Consider the following 23,343-nt stretch of genomic DNA (forward strand, 5'->3'; position numbering starts at 1 on the left):
CCAGGCATTCACCTCAAGGTTGTTTTGTAACTTGTCTCTCCTCCACTCTCCTCCCCTATTTTCCAACCAGCAATCAGAAATGATGGCTTTAAACACTTACTGATGAATGTCCATCACATTTAAAATATAATCGAGCCCTGGCTGATGTGGCCCAATGGACTGATTGCCAGCCTGTGAATAAAAGGGTCACTGGTTCAATTCCCAGTCAGGGCACATGCTTGGGTTGCAGGCCAGGTCCCCAGTTGGGGGCATGTGAGAGGAAAGCGATCCATGTTTCTCTCCCTCTCTTTCTCACTCCCTTACCCTCTCTCCAAAAGTAAATAAATAAAATCTTTAAAAATCAAATCATAGCTAAACTCCTTACTGTGACATATAAAGCCTTGTGTGATGTGGCTCCTACCTTCCTTTCAAGCCATGTCTCAGAATACACTTCCCCTATTCACTCTGCTTCTGCCACACGAGCCTCCTTTTAGTTAGGCTTAACACAGCCATGCCCTTTCCCACAGGAGGACCTAACTAAAGGTATTCCAGCTATATGGAAAGTTCTTCCCTGGATTTACAGAGTACATTTCTTTTTATTGTTCAGGGTTCAACTTAAATGTTACCTCCTGAGCAATCCCTTTCTTGACCGGTTCATTTCCCAGTCACGCTGTATTATATATTTATTTTTTACTGTATACCTGATATATATCTTAATTATTTACTTATTTATTCATATGTTAATTTGCTGCTTTATTATTTGGTTTTCCTGGATAGAACATAAATTTTCTAAAATGAGAAGTGAGTTGGTTCAGTGCTGTTTTTCCAGTGCCTAGAATACTGTTTGAATTAGAGTGAGCCCTCAAAAAAAAGTGAATGAAGGGGAACTAGATTGGTCAGAAGGAAGGGAGCAAGTAGGTTAATTGGTAAGGAAAGCAGAAAGGTTAGCAGGAAGGAGGGAAAGAAGGAAGGTTGACAGGGATGCTAATGATCACCAGGATAAGCTGGTAGGAAAGTTTAGGTGGGCAGATTGATGGTAGGTTGGATGGAAGGAGAGTTCTACATGCTACCACTAAATATTTAATGCAGAATTTGCCTTAAATACTGAACTTGAAAATCTGTTTTTTTTTTAATAATATATTACTGTGTTTTGTTACAGCTGATGAAGTTACTTGGATGGACCCATTGTGCGTCTTTTACTGAAAACTGGCTCCCCATCATGTATCCTCCTGATTATTGTGTATTCTAAAGTGGGAACCAAGTCTTTACATTTTTAAAAAGAAAATTTTATAGTGAATGGATATAAAAACAAATTTGTGGCATTTTTAGTCTAATGCATGTTTTCATCCACTGTCAAATACAGATTAAAATGATGTGTATTTATCAGAGACTTTGCTGGCTTGTGGCTTCATACATGTAAATCTATACTTCTGACATCATGGTGTTTTTCTAATGCCTCATATTGCTGCAGTGGGCTGTGCCCTGACTGCTAGCACCAAGGACTTTCGTTTGGGTTGCAGCTATTATATGCATGATAGGTTTTGAACAGTAACTTTTAACTGCAAACCTATAAAATTCTATTTTTTATTTTATAAATTAACAGTTTTAACATGCTTGACTTTATTTTTTTTTTTAGTTGTATGAAGGCCTTAAAAAAGCTACATTAAGTGTAGCTAAATTATTTATTGGACAAAAAGTAACAGAACTTCACTTCCAGATTTTTTTTTTTTTGGCAAACATTTACATTCAATTAACAGGGGAAACTAAAGGGGAAAAAATAAAAACTTGGCGATTGCTGGAGCATAACTGCTTCAATAAATCTTTGAAAATAACTTCAAGTGAATCATTTTTAACATCACCTTGATGCACAGAGCATCACAATGAACTAATAATACATGTATAAGTGCCAGACTGCTAAATCTTTATCAAGTATTGTAAAGACACACATATGGTATGTTTATTAAAGTTGAAATAATGTAAACACGTGAATAAATGTGCAAAACCAAGATCACAGTAAATCATATACACTCTGATACCTTAATTTTTTTATGAATAATAAAAGTGAATATTGAAGCTTCTTAAAGTTGGTCTTAATTTTTCATAAATAAAATTTGTAATTACAACAAAAGTAATATTAAATCCATAGGCAAAAAATTCAATGTGAGATAATTTATTTTATAATGTTTCTTATAGGCTTGCAATTATTTGAATGTTTCCAGTTCTTATTGTGATGAACTTTTGTGTATATTTAACTTATTATTTTTATCTTTCTGGCTATTATCCTTGCTTCTCTCATCCTTCATAAAATAAACAGACACACATAGACAATATTAAAAGCCTCTACTCACTTATAGCAAGTGTGTGTGTGTGAGAGTGAGAGAGAGATTTTTAATGTTATTTCCTTAGAATTTACTACTATAGCAGACCTACCAGTAATCTTGTCTAGTTGTTCATAACTAGTTTTTGGTAATTGATTCCTTTATATGACTAAAACATAGGGCCTTTATGAAGAAATACAAATATGCATGCAAACATTTTGCATATAATTTTTGAACCATCTAGAGTCTGAAGTCCATCAGTGAACAGCTCCATAACTGTTTCCTGGCAAACATAGGTACTTTCACCTACATACATACAGGTTTCCGCGTACGCAGGTGCAGTCTGATAAAGAAATTGAGAAACTCAGGAAAGATAGAGTGATTTTCCAAGGTCATACTGCTGATTGACTGGTTGATTGATAATTATAGTATAGGTTCTACAATACAGGTTTTGCCCTTTCTGGTAAGTACTACCTGCTTGCACCGAGCCTGTGATTCAGCCAAAGAGCTCGGGTCTTTCTCAGGTCTTTCTCAGGTCTTTTCTGAGGATGTGTACAGCTCTACCATGTGCGTGACCTTCTGGATGCTCAGGAATATGTCAGATTTTAAAGCCCCTACATATTTCCCAGCCTTTCCTTTAAGCCTCTTGGTGAACTCTAACTGTTATCCACCATCTCAGACAGCCACGAAGTTACACAATTGCCTGTAATTATCTGGACAACCACCGCTAGGGAAAAGGCTTCTGGTCCTAAGAGATCCGAGGCCAGTCTAATAAAGATGGCCTTGCTTCTGGGTGTGTCCTCTGGGGAATGACCATGTAAGTCAAATAATGACAGTTCTCTGGAAATAGAGGTTTAGAGGAGCTCCCAACCCTTTTTTGACTCCCTTCAGTGACTGCCAGGCTTCTGCTTTTCAAGACTACAATGGAAGGGGCACAGTGCAGTTTAAAAACATCACAAAATACACTCACTGCTCTTACTGAGATTCCAGTCATTTTGCTAGGGTGAACACACCTCAGATTGCTATGTATCTTTGGTTAATTTCCTGAATTCTGAAAAAGTTGCTTCAGATAATTTTTGCCAGCTTACGCATAGCTTTAATGGAGAGAATTTTCAGAGGTGATTCTGCACTGACAAAATGGTCCACCATTTCAGTGACATTACACTTTCCTTTGTAGCATAAGAATTTAATATCCAATTTTAATGGAATTTTAAGATTAGAAACTTTATGATAATACATTTATGTTGAAGTACTACCTTCTGAGTTATGTCAAACTACAATAAATTCTAGGATACTTCAAATACGAGTTATTTTTACATAAAACCACTGTCGTTTCACAGCTTCCAAATTTTGTACTTTATTCCTCAGGGGTGTTTGTTTGTTTGTTTTGCTATATTTTTTTAATGTGGAAGTAAGAGTTTAAAACTATGGTGAGTTTTGGATATGCTCTCCCAGAAAGGTATGGGGCTCCAGGTGCAATAAGTGAATGGTCCCTGCTGACAGGTTGGGTCATTGGCAGCCCGACTATAATGCAAAACAGTATGATCACTGCATGGCAGTGAGCTGGCTGCACCCCCTATTCTGCCAAGGTATTGTTTTAGTATCACATCACCCCTGCTTGTGTGACAGGATTTCAAAGAATTAAGCACATGTATAATTAAGCCATATGTTCTCAAGGGTCAAAAGTGAATAACCACAAATTCCAGCATCAAAGCCAGATGTCACTGTTTTCACTATGCAGATAGGACTATACATTTCCATTCATATAAACCAAATGCTAGAATCTGAGTATGCCAGGTCATATCCAAAATAAATATTACACAAATCAACTGGAAATATCTTCTATAACTTTCATTTTATGTATGCTTTTAAAAGTTATTAACATATGCCTCAATGATCCTTTGTACCAAGCTTAAACCTCATTGGATGTTTTAACATTGGCTAGTTTTCACTCATGAATATAACTTCACTAGAGTTTGATTTAAGCTAGGCTTCCCTTGTATGGTTTCACACCCAAGTCATGAAAATGTATAATTTACAGGAAGAACAGAAGATAGAGGGACATAAAAAAGGGTACCCTGGTGATGGAGTCAGCATAATGCAGCAGGCAGAAATGCTACTTGGACAGACAACTCAGCTTCAATAAATTCAGGGGTCCAACACAAATAGCGCTACTTTTTTTATTATAAAATCAAGCATGTAATTCTGTAACGTCACACTCAAGCACACCATATGACATTTTAGGTGAAATGTTCAAATTAAAACTATATTATGCCAATATTACCCTACCAACCACACTCTAGGTCTGGCATTACTTCTGCCAGACCCTATAAATGGCAAGAGGAAAAGGTGAGGTGAAGGGAGAATCTGAAGATTAAAAGAAATTTAAGAGACATGCTGTTTAAGCAATTAAACATGTACCTTATTTGGATCTTTATTCAAACAAACTCTAAAAATAAATGTTAAGTGTGTCATAACATGTATGACAATTGGATATTGGAACACATCCATTTTTAATAAAAATTTTATAAACATTTTTAGATGTGATAATATGGTTATGTATCACATAGATATGAAAGAATATACAGAAAAATGTATAACTTCTAATTTAATACAGGGACAGAGAAATGGGTGGAGATTTAGGTGAAATAAGACTAGCCATGAGTTGAAATTTTTTATGGGGGTAGGGGTTCCTAGTGTTTTTGTCTATTTCCTTAAATAGCATTATTGAGCTATAGTTGCCATACAATAAACTTCATATGTATAGTGTACAACTTATCTGTTTTTATATATTTCATTTTTCTGTAATAAAAGTTTAAAGACAAAGATTCATTATAGTTTGCAATCAGTCTGGTTTTTCTAAGAGTATCCATTTAGAAAATAAACATAGGATTATCATACCCCTTTATCCTGGAAATATGAAAGATAACCATTTATAAGTCTAAGATTTAGGGAGCAGGTCCCAATGCTATAATTTTCTTAACAAGTTTCTCTATATAATGGGCTTGAGAGATTTGAAAGCAAATTTACATGAGATTTTTAGTTGAATTTATTTGGGTGACATTGGTTAATAATATTATATAGATTTCAGGTGTCACATTTTTAATACATTAACTGTATATTGTACTGTGTGTTCATCACCCCAAGTCAAGTGTCATTCCAGCACCATTTGTGTCTCCCTTACCCTCTTCTACCTTCCTCCACCCCACTTTCCCTCTGATAATCACCATGCTGTAGTCTTGAGTTTTTTGGTTTGTTTGTTGGTTTTGGAAGGTTTATTTTTTGCTTAATCCCTTTACTTTTTTAATCCAGCCCCTCAACCCTCCTCCCCTCTGACAGCTGTCACTCTGTTCTCTATATCTATGAGCTGTAGCTATGTGGGGCCTCTTGTGGTTCAATACAAATTTATGAAATATTCATCCTAGTTCTATGAAATACATCATTGAAATCTTAATAGGAATTGAAGTTATAGATTGCTTTGGGTAGTATGGATATTTTAATGTTAATTCTATCCAAGAACATGGTATGTGCTTCCACTTATTTGTAACTTCTTCAATTTCTCTAGTGTCTCCTAATTTTCTGAGTACAGGTCATTTAAATTCATTAAATTTACTCCTAAGTATTTTATTCTTTTTGATGCAGTTGTAAATGCAACTGTTTTTCTTAGTTTTCCTTTCTGATAATTCATTATTGACATATAAAAGTGCAGCTGATTTCTAGATATCTTGTATCCTGTTATTTTGCTGAATTCATTTATAAATTCTACTAGTTTTTTTCATGGATTTAGAGTTTTCTATATACAATATGACAGGTTAAAGGGAACTTGAGAGTCCTCCCTGTTTATGCCTGAGCTGTGACCTTCGTTGGAAGAGTGAAATATACTGCTATCTCCTATGGAGAACTGGCCCTTCTCCCCAGGATATTAGTACCTTTGGTCTTTAACTGTTCCTTCAGGGAGAATTGGCCCTTCTCCCAGAGGGACCAGTTGATTAGCCAAGTCACACAAGGCCCTTGGTGAGTAACCACTTTTGTCTAAACATATTTAACCATAGTCCCCAAAGTGAGACTTCAGAATCTCACCCGAGGGAAGGACACTTCACTCAGAACTTTTCTCATTTGGACCTCGAATGCTGTCTCTGGGGTTCCCCAGTGTCTGTGTTTGGGTGTTGGTGATTTCCCATCTGATGGTGTATGCTCTTGATTCTTACTTTTCTCTTTGCTCTCAATAAAGTACTTAACTATTCACCTTTGACTTGGGGTTTTTATTGTCTGCGAATCCAAACCTCCAAATTAAATAGCCATGATCTTATGTGTGCCCCTTAACGGCACACAGTATCATGTTATCTGCAAATGACAATTTTACTTTTTCCTTTCCAATTTGGATGCCTTTTATTTCTTCTTGCCTGATTGCTATGGCTAGGACTTCCAATAATATCTTGAGTAAGAGTGGTGAAAGCAGACATCTCTGTCTTGTTTCCAATCTTAAGGGAAATACTTGGAGTTTCTGCTCATTAAGTATGATGTTGGCTGTGGGTTTATCATATGTGGACTTTATTATGTTTAGGTATGTTTCCTCTATTTCCACTTTCTGGGAAATTTTTATCTAAATGAGTGTTGGATTTTTTCAAATGTTTTTCTGCATCTATTGATAAGATCATGTAGTTTTTACCCTCCATTTACTTTATGTGATGTATCATGTTTATTGATTTGCAAATGTACCAACCTTGCATCTCTGGAATAAATCCTCCTTGATCATGGTGTAAAATCTTTTGAGTGTATTGCTGGATCTAGTTTGCTAATATTCTGTTGAAAATTTTAGCATCTATGTTCATCAGGGATATTGGCCTATAATTTCCCTTCTTTGTTGTGTCTTTATCTGGTTTTGGAATTCGGATAATTGTGGCCTCATAAAATAAGCTTGGATGCTTTCCTCCTCTTGAATTTTTTGTAATAGATTGAAAAGGATAGGTGTCAGTTCCTCTTTGAATGTTTGGTAAAATTCACCTGTGAAGCTGTCTGGTCCAGGACACCTGTTTTGGTGGGAGTTTTTAACTTATTTATTTATTTATTAAATTACTTTATTGTTCAATTACAGTTGTCTGCATTTCTCACCTCTCACCCAGGGCAATTTTTTTATTAGTACTTCAACTTCATTAGTTGGTAATCTATCTATTCAGATTTTCTGATTCTTCCTGATTCCATTTTGAAAAATCGTATGTTTCTAGGAATTTATGCATTTCATCCAGATTGTCAAATTTGTTCTCATATATCTTGTAATATTTTCTTAGAATCCTTTGTATTTCTTTGATGTCAGTTGTTACTTTTCCTCTTTCATTTATAATTTTATTCTCTCTTTTTTTTCTGATGTGTCTGGTTAAATGGTATGTCATCTTGTTTATGTTTTCAAAGAACCAGCTCTCAGTTTCATTACTGACTAAAGATTTAGTACTGACATTTTAGACTATTTTGTTAATTTCTACTCTGATCTTTATTATTGCTTTCTTTTACTCACTTTGGACTTTGTTGTTTTCTTTCAAGTTCCTTTAGGTGTGAAGATAGGTTGTTTATTTGAGATATTTCCTGTTTCTTGATATAGGCCTGGAATGCTATGAATTTCTCTTAGGACTGTTTTTCCCATGGCCCTCATATTGGATTGTTCTGTTCTCATTTTCATTTGTTTCAAGTTATCTTTTGATTTCTCCCTTGATCTCTTTATTGACCCATTCATTGTTTAACTTCATGTTATTTAGCTTCAGTATCTTTGCATGTTTTCCAGTGTTCTTGTGATTGATTTCTAGTTTCATAGCATTGTGGTAGAGAAGATGCTTGGTATGTTTCAATCTTCTTAAATTTATTGGGAATTGTTTTATGTCCTAACATCTGTCTATCCTAGAAAATATTCCATGTACACTTTTTCAAGTACATTTTTCAGTATGTATTTCTTTTTCAGTATGTATTTCTTTTCAGTATGTATTTCTGCTGCTTTGAGTTGAAATTCTCTGAAGATATCAATTGAATCCATTTGATCTAGTGTGTTATTTAAGGCCACTGTCTTCTTGTTGATGGTCTGCCTGGAAGATCTGTCCGATGAAGCCAATAGTATGTTAAGATCCCTGACTATGACTGTATTTCTGTCAATCTCTCCCTTTATGTCCATCAAGATTTGCTTCACATCCCTTTATCATTTTAAGTGTCCTTCTTTGTCTCTTACTACAGCCTTGATTTTAAAGTCTATTTTGTCAGATATAAGTACTGCTATCCACATTTTTTTCTTTTCTATTTGCATGAAATAGCTTTTTCATGCAAAGCTATTAGTCTATAGCTTTTAGTGCCTTTTAGTCTATGTGTATCTTTTGATCTGAGATGAGATAGTGTCTTGGAAGCCGAGTATATATGGGTCTGGTTTTCCTACCCATTCAGCTACCCTATCTTTTGGTTGGAGCATTTAAACCATTAACATTTAAGGCGATTATTGATAGATATGGATGTAGATTTTACTGTTAAATTGTTTTCCTCCATTTTTTCCTTTCTCTTTCCCTTCCTCTTCTTAAATCAAGCCCTTTAACATTTTTTGCAGCACTTATTTGGAGTTAACAAACTCCTTTAGCTTTTTGTTGTCTCTGAGGGTCTTTTATTTCTTATTCAATTTTATATGATAGCCTTTCTGGTAAAATAGTCTTGGTTGTAGGTCTTTGCTTTTCATCACTCTGAATATTTCATGCCAATCCCTTCCGACCTGAAATTTTTTTTTGTTGTGACTATCTTGTTTGGGACATCTGCACTTCCTGGACTTGTGTGTCTTTTTCTTTCACCAGGTTAATTTTTTTTTATTTCTTTCTTCAAATGGGGGTCTCAATCCCTTGTTTTCTCTCTTTTTCTGGAACTACATGATATGGATGTTGTTGCATTTCATGTTGTCCCTAAAGTCCCTTAAACCGTCTTCATTTTTTTTCATTTTTGCTGCTCTGATTGTGTGTTTTCTACCTTGTCTTCCAAATCACTGATTTAATCCTCTGCTTCAGCCAACCTACTGTTTATTCCTTCCAGTGCATTCTTCATCTCAGATATGACATTCTTCATTTCTGACTAGTTCCTCTTCATGTTTTCTATGTCCTTTTTCATGCTGTTTTAGTTCTAAGTTACTTGAGCATTCTTATTACCATAATTTTGAACTCTATATCTGGTAAATTGCTTGCCTCCATTTCATTTGTCTTTCTGGACACTTCTGTGTTTTTTTTATTTGGGGCTTGTTTCTGTCTCCTTATTTTGGGTGCTTCCTTGTGTTTCTTTCTGTGTATTAGGTTGATCTGCTATGACTCCCACTCTTGGTACAGTGGCCTTATGTAGTAGATGTCCTGTGAGACCCAGTGGCACAGTTTCCTTGATTATCTGACCTGGACGCTCTAGGAATGTCCCTTGTGTAGGTTATGTGGGCCTTCCTGGTATAATCGAGTCTGATTTCTATTGGCCTATTTATGCATAGAGTCAACCTTGCAGTGGGATTATCATAAGGGTCAACCTCAACCACTGTGTACATCCTGCTGTACAGGTCTTGACCATGTGAAGTAAAATTTACCTCATAAGGGTCTGGTATCTTCTGAGATATCCCTTTGGATATGCCACTTGTGAAGTAATGTGATCCTCCTTTGATGTTGTCTGAAACTAATCTTGGGTGTGTTGGTTCTGGGCCCTCTTGGGAGGAACTCTGGTGCTGACCAATGTCAGCACTGACTATGACTGACTGGTCCTGGGCAACCTGTTTGGAGCCACAAAGCTATCCACAGTTTGTGGCTACCTCTGCTGGGCCTGGGTTTGTGCCAAAAGGACCAAGCTGTGCACCAAATCTGGCTTTTATCAGTATCAGGCCCAAGGTACTATCAGCCAAAGTCCCAATGCACCTTGAGATCTACCTCCACTTGTCTCCATCTGCCAGCTGCTTGTTAGGCTCAGTCACTGAAAGAGCCTCTGGTGCTTGAGTTGCATGAGGTAGGTTCTCAGTGAGTCACCAGGTAGGGATGAGTAGTGTTCACAAGATTAATACAGGTTCAATCTCAGTGCTAAGTCAGAATCTATGTAGCAAATGTCCCCAGATATACCAAGTCTATCTGCTACCCTTCTGGGTGCTGCACACCTTAGCATGGGGCATGGTCTCAGGGAGTTGTCAGGGTGAAGCCAGCAGGATTTATCAAGCCCAGAGATCAAAATTTGCCTTTGTAAAGGGAGGGCTCTGCTCCAGTTAGGTGTGCAGTGGGAAAATGTCCCCCATCATGAGCCACACACCTCAGTCTGTCCCAGAGTCTGCACAGAGCCCATTCTCAGTAGTGTGAGCCTACTAGGAATTTGGAGGACGGGGCTAGTGGATCTCTCTTCAGTAAGGTTTGGGAGAAGTGGTGGGGAGCAGCCATTGTCCCAGAGTCACACAACTTAATCTGTCCTACATTCTGTCTAGTGTTTAGCAGGGTGGAGGCACAAATAATTGGGAGGACAAACAAACACACAGGAGCCCAGAAAGTAGGACTAGTGACTCTCCCATGAGGGAAAGTCACTAGTCAGGTTCATGGAAAGGTGGGGGAAATGGCCCCCATCCAAAAGTCACACATCTCAGTCACTGGCACTCCCTGTGTCTGCCCAGACTTCTACTACCCAGCCCAGGCAGCAGGGAGTCCGCAAAGAGGAGCTACTGCTTTTCCCCATACTAATGCTGTATGGAGAATAGTGCTCCACTCTAGGAAGATGGCATCTACTGTGTGAGAGAACTTAGCTCAGAGATCATGGAAACTGTCCCTTCAGCTCTCTCCCCAGAGCCACAAACCCCAGTCTCTCCACACATGACTCTGTTTCACCCTTCCTTTGCCAGAGATCAGGATGTGTGACTGCAAATGAGGTTTTCTGTGTTGGCTCTTTAAGAGGGAACCTGTGTCTCTGGCAGACGCCTGCTTCTTCCTGGCAGACAGAATCCCTGATCATTTCCACAGCCAGAAATTATATGTGCACCTCTTCCTGCCTCTGGTGCTCCAGACTGGGGATCCCAGCTCAGAGTTGGAACCCCAGTTTCTCAGGGGGGATCCCTGCAGCTGAAATATTCTCTGGAATCTCAGCCAGTGCCCATGGGAGTAGGGCCAGGCCTTTTTGTGTCTCCACCCTTCTTACCAGTCATGATGTGGCTTCTTCTGTAAATCCTGGGTTATAAGACTTCTCTTCAGTTAATCTTCAGTTGATTATTCAGATGGATTGTTCTATAATGTAGTTGTAATCCAGTTTGGTCCTTGGAGGAGGTGAGTGTAACTTCCACCTACTCTGTCACCATCTTGGGTCTCCCATGAGATTTTTAAAAATGAGCTTTATTTTATTTTATTGATGTATATTTATATACCATAAAATTCACCCATTTCAAGTATACAGTTGAATGTATGTAGCACAACAATCAACCATCAAATTTCAGAATATTTTGTTTACCTGGAAAAGTTCCCTCATCCTCATTTGTAGTCAATAGCCACTTCCATCTTTAGCCCCAGACAGCCAAAGAACTACTTTCTATCTCTACAAGTTTGGATTTTCTAGAAATTTTATATAAATGGAATCATATGATATATAATCCTTTGTCTTTTGTTTTCTTTCACTTGATATAATGTCCTTCAATTTCACCTATGTTGTGTGTATCAGATATTTATTCCTTTTTATTTCTGAGTAACATCCCATTGTATAATGTTTCACATTTTATTTATCCATTCAACAGATGCTGGATATTTGGATTGTTCATATTTGAGGTTATTATGAGTAATACTGCTATGAACATTTATTTACAAGTTGTTTTTGTGTGTCGGCATATGTTTTAATAGATTTGGGGTAGATACCTAGGAATAAAATTGCTGATTATCTTTTTAACATTTTGAAAAACTATTAAACTGGTTTCCAAAATGTCAGCACCATTTTGCATTCACACTAGCAATGTGTAAGAGTTGCAGGCTTTGCATCTCCTCATCAACACTTGTTATTTTCATCTTTGGTTATTCTGGTCAGTAATGGTTTCTCATGGTTTTACTTGGCACTTCCCTAATAAATAACAAGTTTATTAGATATTTGTCTATTATCTTTGGTAAAGTTTCTGTTCATTTTTTTTATCCATTTTTCAGTTGTGTTGTCTGTCTTCTTATTGAGTTGGAAAAGACCCTTTCATATTTTGGATAAAAAGCATTTTATCAGATACATGCTTTGTAAACTTTTCATCTGTGTGTTTCTTAATATTGTCTTTTGTAGAGCAACAGTTTAATTTTGATAAGGTCCAATCCAACATTATTTTTCATTTACAGGTTGTGTTTTTCAAGACTTATCTAAGATGTCTTCATCTAACCCAAAGCAACAAAGTTTTATCCTATGTTTTTTCTATAAGTTTTATAGTTTTTAGAAGTTTAATTCTTTTATTTAGGTCTATCATCCATTTCAACTTAATTTTTGCATATGGTAGGTGGGACGATGCAAGGCTAATTGTTTTCCATATGGTAATCAGTTTATCTTTCACCAATGGTTTAAAAGATTATACTTTCTCCCATTGAGTTACTTTGGCACTCATAAAAAATTATTGACCACATATGCATGAGTCTATTTTTGGACTTCATTCTATTGACCTATACAACCAAGTTCCATACATCTGTCCTTATGTCAATACCAATTGATGTGATTGCTGAGCTTTATACTAACCAGTTTTTTAGATTGACTCATCTTTCCCACCCTTACTCACTGAACAGAGAAGAAACAGCAAGTAGAATTGGGTAAAATAAGCTAGAGTCAATACATGAATATCCTGTGCTTGCTGTACACATTATCTACAAGTAAAATACACCCTGCCTTTTCCCACACTTTTCTTCTGCTTTGGGGTGGGGGTGGGCTAATCTTTTAAGTTCAATATCCTAAGGGAGGGTGTTATGAAAAACATGTTTATTCCTTCCCTTTCTTTGCTTAAGAGAGGAAAATTAAGGTTTCTGCCTTAGGCAAGATTTTTTTTTTGGTGGAGGTAGACTTTTACCATTTACCAAGATTTTGTTCTTGGCTTATGACACATTATTTATCTTAAAAGATAAAAGAAATTTTAATCTCCATCCAGAGGGATTAAAAAGCATTTAAAAACATTGATCACCAAATACCTTAGTGACTCATATCCTTAATAAGCAACATCTACAAATGAGAAAATAAAGGCAACTAAATCTTTGGGTTTATGTCTAGAATCTTCATTTGGTATTTAAATTTCTATATCTATTTATATTAATTGTTTAACATTTGGCTTTAAAGTTTACTTTAAGAAATACCTGTGTGTGTGCATGTATATTAACAAACACCAATGTGTATTAGTGTTAGCAACTAATACTAATTGCTGTATCAATTATTACATCTTTAAAATATGTCTTGATTTCTTGTAATGCAAATCTTCCTACCAGGTTCTTCTTCAAGGGTGGCTTTACTCTTCTTGGACATTTCATTTTTATATAATTTTAGAATCAGCTTGATAAGTTCCACAGGAAATATTACATATGACTACAAATAATCTGTTGATCAATTTGGAGAAAAATGACCTCATTAAAATGGCTTGCAATACACAAATTTGACTTGTTTCTTCATTTACTTAGGTTATCTTGAATTTGCCTAAGTACTGGTATAAATTTGTGTAGTATTCTTGCATATCTTTTGTTAGATTTGTTTCTCAGTATTTGATATTGCTATTGTAAATAATCTTTTTAAATTTTATTTTCCATTTGTGGTTAGAACTTCCACATACACTTGAGCTGTCTGTAGTGAAATTTGGGAGTCTTGCTAAACTTATGTATTTCAATAATTCTATTGTAAACTACCTGCAATTCCAAGGGTCAGCAAATCCAACCCACAGCCTACTTTTTAAAGGCCTGCAAGCTAGTATTGGTTCTTGTATTTTTATAAATTATTATAAAAAAAACAAATGAAACAAAAATACAAAGAATATGGTCTGGATATATCTTACAAAGCCTAAAACAGTTATTACCTGGCTCTTTACAAAAAGTAGTTTGCTGACCCTGGCCTACATAAACAATTATGTTATCCATGAATACTGTACTTTTATTTCTACCATTCTAAATGTCCATGTTTTATTACTTTGCTTTTGTTTTTTTGGTTTTACCACATTGGTTAAAATCTCCAGTATAATGTAGAAAAGAAATAGTGATAAGCTTTTTCTCCCTATTTCAAAGGAAAGGCTATTAACAATTCATAATTAATTGTGATGTTTGTTATATATGTATTTTTTTATTCATGATTGATTTTAGACAGAGGGGAAGAAAGGGAAAAATCGATGTGAGAGAGAAATGTCAATTGCTTACCTTTTGTACACGCATTCACAGTGGGCATATAGCTCTGGTAAATTTGGCTCGGTTGGTTGGGTGTCATCCCACGAAGCAAAGGATCACAGTTCGATTCCCAGTCAGGGCATATGCCTGAGTTGTGGGTTTGGTCCCAGGTTGTGGCAGATCTAAGAGGCAGCCAATTGATGTTTCTCCCTCATATCAATGTTTTCTCTCTCTGTCTTTCTCCCCCTCTTCCTCTTTCTCTAAAAATAAATAAAATCTTTTTTAAAACAGTGGACATACACTCTCAGGGAAAAACAAAAGAACCAGAACTGGGCTTCTCAACTTTGGCCCTACTGACAAATGGCTGGACATATTTGACATAATTCCGCTAGATAATTCTTTTGATGGTGGGGAATGGGGCTGCCCTGTGCTAAGATGTTTGGCAATTCTTGTCCCCATCCACTGACAGTAATATCTCCCCATCCATCCTCAAGTCATGAAAATCAAAAACCATACACTGCCAAATGTCCTTTGTGTGTATTTTCATTGTTTTCCTAGAAATTCTTTTTTGTTTTATTTTACAAAAAAAAGTGTCAGTATATAGCAGATTGGGAAATGGTCTTTGACCACAGTGAGAGTGAAGTGACTGGTTTGTAAACTAGCATAACAGATGTCCACAGTTCTTCAGAGTGCTGCCCTTGCCTACAGATTCTGACTTAGTGTGTTTCACCCCTGGAAGGAGAATTGTCAGCCCTGAACAAAAAGGCGAGCTTCCAGAGGCCGGGGCCTCACTGACCTTGCTAGAACTTGCTAATAAAGAGAGGCCAAGTCAATCCTTACACATTGTCCTTTCCTATTATGTACACTGGTTAGGATTGTAAGGAGGCTATAGGAGAGGAAAGAAGACCTATGTGCCTGACCTACCTCTATGGGAAGCTACTGACATCTAACAATACATGATATCAAAATCCTAATATTTATGAATGACCAAAGACACCCTAGTTTTTCTCAGAGGGCTGGAAGACTGATTCTGAATTTGGTTTCAGAGACAATAAGAAGACAGAGGAGTAGACCATTGTGACTGGTAAATATTTGTCAACTAGTTTTGGCTAAGGGGAAACAGCAATGATTTGTAGTGTTTGACGATTACCATGATATAAACACTCCCACTTTGGTGATTTCAAACTACCAGTAAAATGTCACCAGGAAAAGATGTACAGCAGCTCACCATCATGGAGTATTTTTATCATCCAGGAAACAAGGGATATCAATGGCCTCAAGAGCATAGCTAATGTTCAAATGTATTGTACTAAATCATCAAATGTATTGTACTAAAATAATTCATGAGGAGTTGTATTTATTACCTTGTTTTTTCCAAATACTTGTAGTTTTACCTTTTATATACTCTATTTAATTGTAAATTTATGTAACTTAAATTTCAATAATGGCTTTTGTTTAATAACCAGGTCAAAAAATTCCTGAAATTCAGGAGCTGGTACAGGTACAAGGAGTCAGCACAGAGCTATGCTCTTTTTCTCAAAGGCCCTCATCAGTGGAGAATCTACCAGGAGCAGACAGATCATCAGGTACTCATGCCAGATCCTACAGGTTTCTTTCCCCTACACCACCACCACAATGGCCCAGGTATTCATTCTTCCTTTCCTCCTACGTATCACAAAACAGGAACTGTCAAGAATAGGGGGAAAGTCAATGGGATGATATTTTTTAATTCTTCTTGTTCTATTACCGTTATCACAGTTTTCTTCCACTACTCTTCCCTGCCCGGCCCACCCTCCAATCACAGCCAATTCCCACCCTGTTGTCCATATTCATAGGTCATTTATACTTGTTCTTCAACTAGTCCCTCCCCCTTCGTTCCTCCCTTATCCTCCCCACCATTGATCCCTGAGAGTTTGGTCCTTTTCCCATGCTTCTAGTTCTGTTTTGCTCATTTGTTTGTTTTGTTCATTTGGTCACTGTTATAGTTGAGAATATATGGTATTGTCTTTCACCACCTGGCTTATTTCACTTAGCATAATATTCTCCAGTTCCATCCACGCTGTTGGAAAAGATAGGAGTTCCTTCTTTTTTTCTGCTGCATAATAGCCCACTGTATAAATATACCACAGATTTTTGATCCGCTCATTCACTGATGTGTTTTTAGGCTGTTTCCAGCACTTGACTATTGTAAATAATGGTTTGAACATGGACTGCATCGGTTCTTTTGAATTAATGTTTCAGGATTCTTAGGGTATAATCCCAGCAGTGAAATCACTTGGTCAAAAGGCAGCTCCTTATTTTGTTTTCTGAGCAAATTCTATAGTGTTTTCCACAGTGGCTGCACCAGTCTGCATTCCCACCAACAGTGCACTAGGGTTACATTTTCTCCACATCTTCACCAGCATGTGTTGTTTATTGGTTTGTTAATGATGGCCATTCTGACTGGTGTGAGGTAGTATCTCATTGTGGTTTTAATTTGCATCTCTCTGATGGCTAGTGATGTTGGACATCCTTTCATATGTCTGTGGGCCCTCTGCATGTTCTCTTTGTAGAAGTGTCTGTTCATGTCCTTTGCCCATTTTTTAAATGGATTGTTTTTCTTCCTGGTGTATGAGTTCTATACATATTTTGGAGATCAAACCCGTGTCCAAGTATCATTGAATGTGTTTTCCCATACATTTGGGTCCTTTTTCATTTTGATGAGGTTTTCTTTAGCCATGCAGAAGATTTTTAATTTGATGTAGTCCCAGTTCTTTATTCTTTCCTTTATTTCCCTTGCCTGAGAGCAGGGGTGTCAAACTCATTTTCACCACGGGCCACATCAGCCTTGTGGTTGTCTTCAAAGGGCCAAATATAATTTCAGCTCTTTAACAGTTAAGGAGTAGTTACAGTTATACAATCCTAAAATTATTTTGGCCCTTTGAAGGCAACTGTAAAGCTGGTGTGGCCCCTGGTGAAAATGAGTTTGACACCCTGCCCTAAAGGATGTATCAGTGAAAATATAGCTACATGCAATATCTGAAATTTTTACTGCCTATGTTTTCCTCTAGAACTTTTATGGTGTTTGACTTATGTTTAAATCTTAATCCATTTTAAGTTTATTCTGATGTATGGTATAAATTGGTGGTCTAGTTTCATTTTTTTTGTATATACCATTACAGATCTCCCAGCACCATTTGTTGAAAAGGCTATTTTTTACTCAATTTTATGCTCCTGCCCATTGCTGAATATTAATTGACCATAGAGACATGGGTTTATTTCTGGGCTTTCTATTCTGTTCCATTGATCTATATGTCTGTTCTTATGCCAGTAACAGACTGTTTTGATTATAGTGGATTTGTAGTACAGTTTGATATCAAGTACTGTGATCCCTTCTACTTTGTTCTTCTTTCTCAAGATTGTTGAGGCTATACAGGGTTGGTTTTGGTTCCATATAAATTTTTGAAATATTTGTTCTAAACCTGTGAAATATGTATTTTAATAGGCATTGCATTGAATCTATAGATTGCTTTGGGTAGTATGAACATTTTAATAATGTTGATTCTTCCACTCAATGAACATTGTATATGCCTCCATTTATTTGTATCTTCCTGAATTTCTTTCATTTTCTGTAGTTTTCTGAGTACGGGTCTTTTACCTTCTTGGTAAAATTAATTCCTAGATACTTTATTTTTCTTCTTCCTATAATAAATGGGATTTTTCCCTAGTTTCTCTTTATGATCTTTCATGGTTGGTGCACAAAAATGCCTTCAATTTCTGAATATTGACTTTGTATCTCACTACTTTGCCAAATTTACTTGTTACATCAAGCATTTTTTTAATGGAGCCTATAGGGTTTTCTATGCACACTATCATGTTGTGGGCAAACAATGACAGTTTTACGTCCTCCTTTCCTATTTGGATGACTTTTGTTTTTCTTGTCTGATCACTGTGACTAGAACTTCCAATGCTATGTTAAATAAAAGTCATAAAAGTGGACATCCTTGTCTTGTTCCTGATCTTTGGGGAAAGATTTTAGTTTTTGTGCATTAAGTGTAATGTTGGCTGTAGGTTCCTCCTATATGGCCTTTATTATGTTGAGGAATGTTCTAATCTCATTTTGCTGAGTGTTTTTTATTATACATAAATGGTCCTGGATTTTATCAAATGCTTTCCCCACATCTATTGATATGGTCATGTGATATTTGCCTTTCATTTTGTTTATGTGGCATATTAAATTTATTGATTTATAAATATTATACCATTCTTGCATCCCTGGGATGAATCCCATTTATCATGATATACAATCTTTTCAATGTATTGCTAGATCTAGTTTGCCAATATTTTGTTGAGGATTTTAGTGTCTATGTTCATCAACAATATTGGCCTATAATTTTCTTTCTTTGTTGTGTCATTGATTGGTTTTGGAGTTACCATAATAATGGCCTGATAAAAAGAGTTTGGGAGTTTACCTCTTCTTGAAATTTTTGGAATAATTTGAGGAGTATAGGAGTTAGCTCTTCATAAATTTTTGGTATAATTTGCTTGTCAATTTGTCTGGTCTAGGGCTTTTTTGTACTAGGAGGGCTTCTTGTTTTGTTTTTTATTACTGCTCAATTTCACTAGCTGTTATAGGTCTATTCAGGCATTTTGCTTCTTCTTGATTCAGTTTTGCAAGATGATATGTTTTTAGAAATTGTCCATTTCACCAAGGTTGTAAACTTTCTTGGCCTATAGTTATTCATAGTAATTTCTCACAATCCTTTGTATTACTGAGGTAACAGTTGTAATCTCTCCTCTTTCATTTCCGATTTTATTTATTTTGGTCTCTCTCTTGTTTTCTTGATGAGTCTGGTTAAATGTTTGTCAATTTTATCTTTTCCTTTTTTTTTAGATTTTATTTCTTTTTAGAGAGAGGGAAAGGGAGGGAGAGAGAGAGAGGGAGAGAAATATCAATGTGTGGTTGCCTCTCACATGCTCCCTACTGGGGACCTAGACTGCAACCCAGGCATCTGCCCCAACTGGGAATCAAACCGGAGACCCCTTGGTTCACAAGCCAGCACTCAGTCCATTGAGCCACACCAGCCAAGGCTTGTTTATCCTTTTAGAGGATCATCTTCTGGATTTGTTGATCCTTTGAATTGTTCTTTCAGTCTCTATGTCATTTAATTCTGCTCTGATCTTATTTCTTTTTTTCTCCTCGCTCTGGGTTTTGCGTGTTGTTCTCTAGTTCACAGTTGGCAAACACAAGGCCTCTGGGCTAAATCCAGCCCTCCATCTTGTTTTATCTGTCCTGGTACCTTGTTTCTACCTGGTGGCAGCACCAAGCTCTGGCTTAACTGCTAAGGAGTAGTTAACATTTATGTAGTCCTAAAATAACATTCAGCCCTTTGAAGGCAACTGTGAGGCTGATGTGGCGCCCAGTAAAAATGAGTTTGACACTTCTGCTCCAGTTCTTCTAGATGTAGGGTTAGGTTGTTTATTTTAAATGTTTCTATCTTTTTTAGGTTGGCCTGTATTGCTATGAATTTCCTCCTCAGGGCTGCCTTTCCTGTGTCCCATAGGTTTTGGGCTGTTGTGTATTCATTTTCATTTGTTTCCATACACTTTTTAAATTCTTCCTTAATCTCATTGTTAACTTATTCATTATTTAGCAGCATGTTATTCAGTGTGCATGAATATGAATGTTTGAGTTTTTTCCTTGAAGTTTGTGTCTCATTTCAAGCCATTCTGATCTGAGAAGATGCTTAATATGATTTCGATATTCTTTATTCTGTTGAAGCTTGTTTTGTGACCTACTTTGTGGTCTATCTTTGAAAATGATCCATGTGCATTTGAGAAGAATGTATATTTTGCTTCTTTGAGATAAAAGGTTCTGTACATATTAAGTCCATTTGATCCAGAATGTTTTTCAATGCCACAATATCCTTGTTGAATTTTGCTTGGAAGATCTATCCATTGTTGAAAAGAGGGTGTTAAAATCCCCTACTATGAGTGTGTTGCTGTTGATATCTTTCTTGAAGTCTTCCAAGATTTTCCTTATGTATTTTGGAATTCCTATGTTGGGTGCATGTTTACAAGGGTTATATCTCCTTGATGGATTGTTCTCTTAAGTATTATATAATGTCCTCTTTTGTCTCTATTTATGGCCTTTGTTTTGAAATTTACTTTGTCTGATTTGGCTCCTGCAGTATGGGGGATGACTCAGCACTGGGATCCTGGCTACTGCTTCTTCAGTTCTCTCCCCAAAGCCACGGTCCCCAGTCTCTTCAAGCATCTCTAGTCCACTCTTCCTGATCTTTGCTGGAGCCCAGGGTAAGGGGTTGCAAATGAAATTTTTTTGTGTTGGTGCATTAAAAGGCTCTCTGTGATTCCCCCATCTGTTCCTGGCAGAGAGAAACCCTGCTACTTTTCACAGCTTGATGTTACCTGGGTTCTTTTTGGGCTCTGGTGCTGTAGGTTGGAGAGGCCAGATTGGGGTTTAGACTCCACACTTCTCAGGGAGAACCCCCCAGCTGCTGAAATATTCCTCTGGCACTTCAGCTGCCACCCATGGGAACCCAGCCAGCTTTCTCATGTCTTCTCTGCACTCCCTAACAGTCACATTGTGGTGAAGATATTTCTTCTATCCATGGTTATAAGGCTTCTTTCCCACTATTGTTCAGTTCTTTATTCTGGATGATTTCTCTACAATTTACTTGTGATTTTAGAGGGGTCCTGGGAGGAGGTCATGTAGCTTCTACTTAATCCTATGCCATCTTAGATCCACTTCAGCCTCATTGGCTCACTTATTTTGAACAGCTCATCATTTCACAGGTTAAGCTAATGTTTATAGTTTCCCAACCAACAGTGTAAAGAAACATGGGGCATATAAATATATTTTCATATATTCTCCTTTTATGGTCTAAAAAGATACAGAAATTTATGTTTATTACACATTAAATATTTTCATTTATTGTATCTGTGCTAGTCTGGTAATTTTAGAGGGACCAGATTTTAGACAGGTAGAATTGCAATTTTATGTAAAAGATGTAGTAAAAATAATATCCTAGGTTTAGTAGAGCTGGAACATAATTGTACCATGTCAAATAACTGTAAATGTTGTAAGTGCTATACCCTGGATTTTATGACACTATTTGTCATGTCTATAATTTATTAACTAAGTCCCTGTGCAGAAATACTACCCTAATGGTTACATGTCCTGATGAGAAAAAAAAAAAACACTTTGCTTTATAAGGACCCAGTGTATAACAGAGCTTCCAGGAATACATTGGTGAAAATCATAAATTAATATAAATTTCATTTCTCTTTATAAGCTCTTGTTACAAAAATGCACAGTTTTAGCCCTCGCTGGTATGGTTCAGGTGGTTTGACCATCATCCCATACACCAAAAGGACATGGATTTGATTCTGGGAAGGGCACATGCTTAGGTTGCAGGTTTGGTCCCCAGTTGGCACATGTACAAGAGGCAAATTGTATATATTAAAAAAATATTGATGTTTCTTTCACATCAGTGTTCCTCTCCCCTTCTCTCTGCCTCCCTCTAAAACCAGTGAGCATGTCCTTGGGTGAGGTTAAAATTTTTTTAATATATACAATCTTACATTTATATACAAGATAAAACAAACTTGTGAATTTTGATAGGTAAATAATGAAAAATAGGTATTACTTGTACTGCTATGCTTAGGCTTGCATAAAGGCATTTTTCTACTTACCTTCTTTATATGAACAATCTACATGGATGTTTACTAAAGTTATTGTAGTGATCATTTTGCAATATAACCAAATATTGAATCATTTTGTCATGTACCTGAAACTAATGTTATATGTCAGTTTTTTCTTAATAAAAGTCATTGTAAAATCTAGATTTAAAAGATGGAAATTATTTTTTAAAAAAGGAAATTGAAGTTAATGAAAATTAGCTGAAAAATGCCATCACTAGCTAAACAACTGAGATGTTAAAGTGATGAAGGAGGTTACATCCTGTGAGCCAATGGGTATCATATTTCTGGAGTCTCCTCCTCTGCCTCTAACCAGACATCTGGAGAGCCCAGTCCTTCCCTCAGCCACCCAGGCTGCTGCTGCTCAGAGCTCAGACACACATCTAGAATCAGAGACAGCTGGAGAGCGTTCTAAAAGGTGCAGTTTATTGTGTTAGCATCTGCTGAGCTGAAAAGAACACCTGCTATTAAACTTAGTACCATGGGCAAGCAAAGCAGCCAATGAAGGAGCTGCCATCCTGGTTGTGTAGAGCAAAGTAGAGGGGACACCATTACACATGACCAAACCTGTTCTATGCTTAGCAAAAGGCAAAAACAGAGCAATTGGGAGCTAGGCGACAGGCATGATATTACCCAGGTCTAAAATATATTTATGATAACTTTGGGAACTGAATCTTAAAAAAAAACCTTGTCTAGCAATATGACTTTGGAAGTACCTTGTGGATTGAAATGTTATGCCAGGATCTGGAGTGAACACAGGGCTGCTTCCTTTTCATCTGAGGCTTTAGGCAAGACAGTAGAAAGTACTCCTTATTAGAAGCCTCAAAATAATTTTGAACTCTTAGTTTAAACATCTTTACCTTATGTAGCAGAAACTTCTATGTACTCTTTAACCCCTAATGTTTTATACAAATCTGCACCTAAGAGGATTAGCAGTTTATGAAAAGCCAGCCAGTGGAAGTCCAAGTTATTTAGGATAGCATTACCCATCAGTACTCAGATATATTACTTTGCTAGAATTTCCTCTCAATCTC

At 36.6% G+C, this 23,343-nt stretch overlaps 1 protein-coding gene across 3 annotated transcripts in view; it reads left to right on the top strand.

Moving 5' to 3' along the window:
• The window catches only part of TPP2 (tripeptidyl peptidase 2), a 122,247-nt gene extending 120,185 nt beyond the window's left edge, over window positions 1-2,062 (top strand). For all 3 annotated transcript variants that reach the window (XR_003685550.2, XM_028526286.2, XM_028526287.2), the window contains one exon: window positions 1,139-2,062. Coding sequence is in view for 2 of the 3 variants with exons in the window: in XM_028526286.2 (XP_028382087.1) it covers window positions 1,139-1,228 (90 nt within the window). In the remaining variant the exon portion in view is untranslated. The remainder of the gene's footprint in view (window positions 1-1,138) is intronic.
• Window positions 2,063-23,343: the final 21,281 nt, after the last annotated feature.

Source organism: Phyllostomus discolor, chromosome 11, assembly GCF_004126475.2.
Source record: "Phyllostomus discolor isolate MPI-MPIP mPhyDis1 chromosome 11, mPhyDis1.pri.v3, whole genome shotgun sequence".
NCBI classification, from domain to species: Eukaryota; Metazoa; Chordata; class Mammalia; order Chiroptera; family Phyllostomidae; genus Phyllostomus; species Phyllostomus discolor.